This window comes from Chelon labrosus, assembly GCF_963514085.1.
Source record: "Chelon labrosus genome assembly, contig: SCAFFOLD_39, whole genome shotgun sequence".
Classification (NCBI taxonomy): Eukaryota; Metazoa; Chordata; class Actinopteri; order Mugiliformes; family Mugilidae; genus Chelon; species Chelon labrosus.
Window position 1 is genome coordinate 280,001 of NW_028181538.1, and position 7,500 is coordinate 287,500.

The 7,500-nt window shown below is 48.6% G+C and overlaps 1 protein-coding gene across 1 annotated transcript in view; it reads right to left on the bottom strand.

The window, feature by feature from the left end:
* The window catches only part of LOC311509964 (uncharacterized protein), a gene marked incomplete at its 5' end in the record, with an annotated part of 9,729 nt that overhangs the window by 1,193 nt on the left and 1,036 nt on the right, over positions 1 to 7,500 (bottom strand). Inside the window, 8 exons of the mRNA XM_084575422.1 lie at positions 2,033 to 2,123; positions 4,033 to 4,172; positions 4,241 to 4,342; positions 4,458 to 4,700; positions 4,786 to 4,945; positions 5,010 to 5,230; positions 5,314 to 5,409; positions 5,484 to 5,555. Of these exons, the coding sequence (XP_084431548.1) occupies positions 2,033 to 2,123; positions 4,033 to 4,172; positions 4,241 to 4,342; positions 4,458 to 4,700; positions 4,786 to 4,945; positions 5,010 to 5,230; positions 5,314 to 5,409; positions 5,484 to 5,555 (1,125 nt within the window). The remainder of the gene's footprint in view (positions 1 to 2,032; positions 2,124 to 4,032; positions 4,173 to 4,240; positions 4,343 to 4,457; positions 4,701 to 4,785; positions 4,946 to 5,009; positions 5,231 to 5,313; positions 5,410 to 5,483; positions 5,556 to 7,500) is intronic.

Here is a 7,500-nt window from a genome sequence, read left to right on the forward strand (position 1 = left end):
AGCAGCACCACCACCACCACCACCACCACCACCTTGTGGCACCTCATCTCGTCTGTGACGTCACCTGGCAGCACCATGGCGGTTGCAGCATAAGCTGGGAGGAAGCAGCAAAGTCCTCTACGGGACTTTTTTGAATATGACGACGAGAAAGATAAAAGCAGTCTTGTGTCTTGTAGTGGAAACAGACTGTGACAAAATATGTGTCTTGATTCTCAAGGGGAGAAACTCCACGAATCTCAAAGTCCGTTTAAGAAGCTCGCACAAGGCGGCTAAACAAGCTAGCCTCTGTGAGGCCGCCGCCGCCTGAAAGAGAAGGATTAAAGGAATAGTTCACCCAAAAATAAAAAGTCAGTCATTATTAACATTTTTTAAACTTATCTTTTGTTGAATTTTATAATACAGTACTCACCCTGACCTTTGTGAATCCTGCACCTGACAAATAACCCAAAGTATGAAAAAACTAAAACTAATAAAAACTAAACTAAAACTAATAAAAACTAGCAAACCCACATTAAAAACTAATTAAAACTGAATTGGAGGGAAAACGAAATAAAAACTAAACTAAAATGAAAAATCCAAAACTATTATAACCTTGGTATGTAGTATGTAGCATGTAGCATGTAGTATGTAGCATGTAGCGTGTAGTATGTAGTATGTAGTATGTAGCTTGTAGCTTGTAGCATGTAGCGTGTAACATGTAGTATGTAGCTTGTAGCATGTAGCGTGTAGTATGTAATGTGTAGCATGTAGCGTGTAGTATGTAATGTGTAGCATGTAGCGTGTAGTATGTAATGTGTAGGATGTAACATGTAGCATGTAGCGTGTAGCGTGTAGCGTGTAGCATGTAACATGTAACATGTAGCATGTAGCATGTAGCGTGTAACATGTAGCATGTAGCGTGTAGTATGTAATGTGTAGGATGTAGCGTGTAGCATGTAGCTTGTAGCATGTAGCGTGTAACATGTAGTATGTAGCTTGTAGCATGTAGCATGTAGCGTGTAACATGTAGTATGTGGCTTGTGGCATGTAGCGTGTAGTATGTAATGTGTAGGATGTAGCGTGTAGTATGTAATGTGTAGGATGTAACATGTAGCATGTAGCGTGTAGCGTGTAGCATGTAGCGTGTAGCATGTAACATGTAGCATGTAGCATGTAGCGTGTAACATGTAGCATGTAGCGTGTAGTATGTAATGTGTAGGATGTAGCGTGTAGCATGTAGCTTGTAGCATGTAGCGTGTAACATGTAGTATGTAATGTGTAGGATGTAACATGTAGCATGTAGCGTGTAGCATGTAGCGTGTAGCGTGTAGCGTGTAGCATGTAACATGTAACATGTAGCATGTAGCATGTAGCGTGTAACATGTAGCATGTAGCGTGTAGTATGTAATGTGTAGGATGTAGCGTGTAGCATGTAGCTTGTAGCATGTAGCGTGTAACATGTAGTATGTGGCTTGTGGCATGTAGCGTGTAGTATGTAATGTGTAGGATGTAGCGTGTAGTATGTAATGTGTAGGATGTAACATGTAGCATGTAGCGTGTAGCGTGTAGCATGTAGCGTGTAGCATGTAACATGTAGCATGTAGCATGTAGCGTGTAACATGTAGCATGTAGCGTGTAGTATGTAATGTGTAGGATGTAGCGTGTAGCATGTAGCTTGTAGCATGTAGCGTGTAACATGTAGTATGTAGCTTGTAGCATGTAGCGTGTAACATGTAGTATGTAGCTTGTAGCATGTAGCGTGTAGTATGTAATGTGTAGGATGTAGCGTGTAGTATGAAGTATGTAGCGTGTAGCATGTAGCATGTAGCATGCAGCGTGTAGCATGTAGCATGTAGCATGTAGCATGTGGTCAGACCTCTGAGCTACTCTCTGACTGCTGACTGTCTGGATCCACACTCTTCTCCTCCCACATCAGATTCATCATCCTGCTCAAACAAACTGAAACCTGAATCACAGACACAGGCTGCTTACTTAGCTACAGGTTTACACCACAACATTATTATCAGCTGATTATCAGCTGACTGTGTCAGACCTGGTCCTGCTTGCTGTTCTTCAGAGGAGTTGGTGTTTGAGGAGCAGACGTCAGCAGAGTTCTGATCTTGTCTCTGATCTCTGATGGTGTCCTGAACACAAAACACTTAAGTCTACAATCTGTCTGTAGTCTGGAGGACTGGTCTGGTCAGTATGTAGTCTCTTAGTAGTAGTCTGGTCTGCAGGTAGTCTTTTAGGACTGGTCTGGTCTGTATGTAGTCTTTTAGGACTGGTCTGGTCTGTATGTAGTCCTTTAGGACTGGTCTGGTCAGTATGTAGTCTTTTAGGACTGGTCTGGTCTGTATGTAGTCCTTTAGGACTGGTCTGGTCTGCAGGTAGTCTTTCAGACTGGTCTGGTCTGCAGGTAGTCTCTTAGGACTGGTCTGGTCAGTATGTAGTCTTTTAGGACTGGTCTGGTCTCCAGGTAGTCTTTCAGACTGGTCAGGTCTGCAGGTAGTCTTTCAGACTGGTCTGGTCTGCAGGTAGTCCTTTAGGACTGGTCTGGTCTGCAGGTAGTCTTTTAGGACTGGTCTGGTCAGTATGTAGACTTTTAGGACTGGTCTGGTCTGCAGGTAGTCTTGTAGGACTGGTCTGGTCTGCAGGTAGACCTTTAGGACTGGTCTGGTCTGCAGGTAGTCCTTTAGGACTGGTCTGGTCTGCAGGTAGTCTTTCAGACTGGTCGGGTCTGCAGGTAGTCTTTTAGGACTGGTCTGGTCTGCAGGTAGTCTTTCAGACTGGTCAGGTCTGCAGGTAGTCTCTTAGGACTGGTCTGGTCAGTATGTAGTCTTTTAGGACTGGTCTGGTCTGCAGGTAGTCTTTTAGGACTGGTCTGGTCTGCAGGTGGTCTCTTAGGACTGGTCTGGTCTGCAGGTAGTCCTTTAGGACTGGTCTGGTCTGCAGGTAGTCTTTCAGACTGGTCTGGTCTGCAGGTAGTCCTTTAGGACTGGTCTGGTCTGCAGGTAGTCTTTTAGGACTGGTCTGGTCAGTATGTAGTCTTTTAGGACTGGTCTGGTCTGCAGGTAGTCTTGTAGGACTGGTCTGGTCTGCAGGTAGTCTTGTAGGACTGGTCTGGTCTGCAGGTAGACCTTTAGGACTGGTCTGGTCTGCAGGTAGTCCTTTAGGACTGGTCTGGTCTGCAGGTAGTCTTTCAGACTGGTCTGGTCTGCAGGTAGTCCTTTAGGACTGGTCTGGTCTGCAGGTAGTCTTTCAAACTGGTCTGGTCTGCAGGTAGTCTTTCAGACTGGTCTGGTCTGCAGGTAGTCCTTTAGGACTGGTCTGGTCTGCAGGTAGTCTTTTAGGACTGGTCTGGTCTGCAGGTAGTCTTTCAGACTGGTCAGGTCTGCAGGTAGTCTCTTAGGACTGGTCTGGTCAGTATGTAGTCTTTTAGGACTGGTCTGGTCTGCAGGTAGACCTTTAGGACTGGTCTGGTCTGCAGGTAGTCTTTCAGACTGGTCTGGTCTGCAGGTAGTCCTTTAGGACTGGTCTGGTCTGCAGGTAGTCTTTCAGACTGGTCTGGTCTGCAGGTAGTCTTTCAGACTGGTCTGGTCTGCAGGTAGTCCTTTAGGACTGGTCTGGTCTGCAGGTGGTCTCTTAGGACTGGTCTGGTCTGCAGGTAGTCTTTTAGGACTGGTCTGGTCTGCAGGTGGTCTCTTAGGACTGGTCTGGTCTGCAGGTAGTCCTTTAGGACTGGTCTGGTCTGCAGGTAGTCCTTTAGGACTGGTCTGGTCTGCAGGTGGTCTATTAGGACTGGTCTGGTCTGCAGGTAGTCTTTCAGACTGGTCTGGTCTGCAGGTAGTCCTTTAGGACTGGTCTGGTCTGCAGGTGGTCTCTTAGGACTGGTCTGGTCTGCAGGTAGTCTTTTAGGACTGGTCTGGTCTGCAGGTGGTCTCTTAGGACTGGTCTGGTCTGCAGGTAGTCCTTTAGGACTGGTCTGGTCTGCAGGTAGTCCTTTAGGACTGGTCTGGTCTGCAGGTAGTCTTTCAGACTGGTCAGCATACTTACTGAGAGTTGAGGTTGCAGTGCAGACAGGACTCGTCCCGGTTGCTGATACTGATGGGGGGGTGTTTCATGGAGCAGATGGGGGTGGAGGTGAGGGTCGGATGCTGGAACTTCAGATCATCAGCAGAACACAGACTGAAGAGCTGGACACAGAGACACTGATCAGATATGAGGACAACTGTCATTGATGAGAACATGTTCAGGTCTTCACCTCAGACGGAGAGAAGGTCAGAGCCCCCACCCTGAAGGACGAGGAGTCCATGAAGGAGACGCCGTCATCGCTGCTCATCAGCTGCCCCTTCATCCCTGAAACCTAACATCATCACAGGATGATTATTATCAGGCACCTGACAAACCTCTACCTGGTTCTAGATGCTGCAGGAACCAACAGAGAACAGTCCAAGGACCCTCCATCTGATCTCAGACACCTCATAGAACCACAGCACAATACCAGCGTCCTGGTGGTTACTGTTGACCTGCCTGAGGCTGATCAGATGGACAGGGGACAGGTCTCTTACGTTGCACACGTTCAGAGAGGAGTTGTAGCCCGAGGAGGGGGAGGAGGAGGAGGCGGGGACACAGGTGGAGCACAGGTGGGCGTGGCCACTGACGGTCTGGTCGCTGGAGGTGCAGCTGGACTCGTCCTTGATGCTGGACAGACTGTCTGACGGCTGGAGGACAGGAGGATAGGTCGGGGTTACGAGCACAGAAGACGACTGAGGCAGGGGAGGCTGGGGGAGGCCGGGGGAGGCTCACCTTGGGGGGGGCGCTGGCTGTGCTGGACGCTGGTCTGGAGCAGGAAGAGGAGCTGGAGGAGTTAGGGGAGGTGTGGTGGTGTAGCATCTGCAGGTAGCCCTCCTTCTCCACCTTCCTCTTCAGGGTGGAGTTCCAGTGGTTCTTGATGGAGTTGTCGGTCCTGAGAACAAACAGAGAGTCAGATGTTCTGAGCTTGACCCCTGACCTCTGACCCTCAGCCCTACCTTCCTGGCAGCAGCCTGGAGATGTCGGCCCAGCGGTTCCCCAGCAGCCGGTGGGCCTGGTAGATGACGTGGTCCTCCTCCAGGGTCCAGCTGCTCTTCCTGACCGTGGGGTTCAGGTGGTTGTGCCAACGCTCTCTGCACTGCTTCCCGTTACGGGTGTGCAGATGTTTGGCGATGAGCGACCAGCGCTTCACGCCATACTTCTGGACCAGCTCCGTCACCTGCACAGGAAGTGACATCGCTTCCTGTCAGACGGAGCGGTTTGATCATGTGACCATGTGACTGTGAAGGAGGACGTCTCTACCCTCTGGTCCTCCTCCTGAGTCCAGGGACCTTTGACCTGCTCTGGGTTCTTGATCTGCTGCCAGCGCCGCTGACACTCCACCGCTGACCTCTGACCCTGACACACACACACACACTGTATTGTGTTACTGCTGTCCCTGTTGTCATGGCAACAGATCAACTGACACTTACTTTGAAATGAAGAGAAACTGAAGACCAGCTGTTTGATCCGAGCTCCTTCACCAGTCTGACCAGCTTCTCATCCTGAGGAGGAAGATCTTCATCATTATCATCATCATCATGTCCATTATCCTCGTACTGGGTTCACTGAGTCCAGGATCAGGTTCTAGCAAAGCTGGAGGACAGAAACACATCTGGACCTAGCCAGTTAGCTGTGGATGCTAACAGCTGGGGACATCCTGATCAGTCCCTCTCTGGTCCTAAATGTCCTCCTGTTGGTCTCCTGTAGCTTCCTAAAGTCTGTCCTTGTCTTCCTTGTCTTCTCCTAGAGTTGGTCTCCTGTAGCTTCCTAAAGTCTGTCCTTGTCTTCCTTGTCTTCTCCTAGAGTTGGTCTCCTGTAGCTTCCTAAAGTCTGTCCTTGTCTTCCTTGTCTTCTCCTAGAGTTGGTCTCCTGTAGCTTCCTAAAGTCTGTCCTTGTCTTCCTTGTCTTCTCCTAGAGTTGGTCTCCTGTAGCTTCCTAAAGTCTGTCCTTGTCTTCCTTGTCTTCTCCTAGAGTTGGTCTCCTGTGTCTTCCTAAAGTCTGTCCTTGTCTTCCTTGTCTTCTCCTAGAGTTGGTCTCCTGTAGCTCCCTAAAGTCTGTCCTTGTCTTCCTTGTCTTCTCCTAGAGTTGGTCTCCTGTAGCGTCCTAAAGTCTGTCCTTGTCTTCCTTGTCTTCTCCTAGAGTTGGTCTCCTGTGTCTTCCTAAAGTCTGTCCTTGTCTTCCTTGTCTTCTCCTAGAGTTGGTCTCCTGTAGCTTCCTAAAGTCTGTCCTTGTCTTCCTTGTCTTCTCCTAGAGTTGGTCTCCTGTGTCTTCCTAAAGTCTGTCCTTGTCTTCCTTGTCTTCTCCTAGAGTTGGTCTCCTGTATCTTCCTAAAGTCTGTCCTTGTCTTCCTTGTCTTCTCCTGGAGTTGGTCTCCTGTAGCTTCCTAAAGTCTGTCCTTGTCTTCCTTGTCTTCTCCTAGAGTTGGTCTCCTGTGTCTTCCTAAAGTCTGTCCTTGTCTTCCTTGTCTGCCCCTAGAGTTGGTCTCCTGTGTCTTCCTAAAGTCTGTCCTTGTCTTCCTTGTCTTCTCCTAGAGTTGGTCTCCTGTAGCTTCCTAAAGTCTGTCCTTGTCTTCCTTGTCTTCTCCTAGAGTTGGTCTCCTGTAGCTTCCTAAAGTCTGTCCTCGTCTTCCTTGTCTTCTCCTAGAGTTGGTCTCCTGTGTCTTCCTAAAGTCTGTCCTCGTCTTCCTTGTCTTCTCCTAGAGTTGGTCTCCTGTAGCTTCCTAAAGTCTGTCCTCGTCTTCCTTGTCTTCTCCTAGAGTTGGTCTCCTGTGTCTTCCTAAAGTCTGTCCTCGTCTTCCTTGTCTTCTCCTAGAGTTGGTCTCCTGTATCTTCCTAAAGTCTGTCCTTGTCTTCCTTGTCTTCTCCTAGAGTTGGTCTCCTGTGTCTTCCTAAAGTCTGTCCTTGTCTTCCTTGTCTGCCCCTAGAGTTGGTCTCCTGTGTCTTCCTAAAGTCTGTCCTTGTCTTCCTTGTCTTCTCCTAGAGTTGGTCTCCTGTAGCTTCCTAAAGTCTGTCCTTGTCTTCCTTGTCTTCTCCTAGAGTTGGTCTCCTGTGTCTTCCTAAAGTCTGTCCTTGTCTTCCTTGTCTTCTCCTAGAGTTGGTCTCCTGTAGCTTCCTAAAGTCTGTCCTTGTCTTCCTTGTCTTCTCCTAGAGTTGGTCTCCTGTATCTTCCTAAAGTCTGTCCTTGTCTTCCTTGTCTTCTCCTAGAGTTGGTCTCCTGTATCTTCCTAAAGTCTGTCCTTGTCTTCCTTGTCTTCTCCTAGAGTTGGTCTCCTGTATCTTCCTAAAGTCTGTCCTTGTCTTCCTTGTCTTCTCCTAGAGTTGGTCTCCTGTGTCTTCCTAAAGTCTGTCCTTGTCTTCCTTGTCTGCCCCTAGAGTTGGTCTCCTGTAGCGTCCTAAAGTCTGTCCTTGTCTTCCTTGTCTTCTCCTAGAGTTGGTCTCCTGTAGCGTC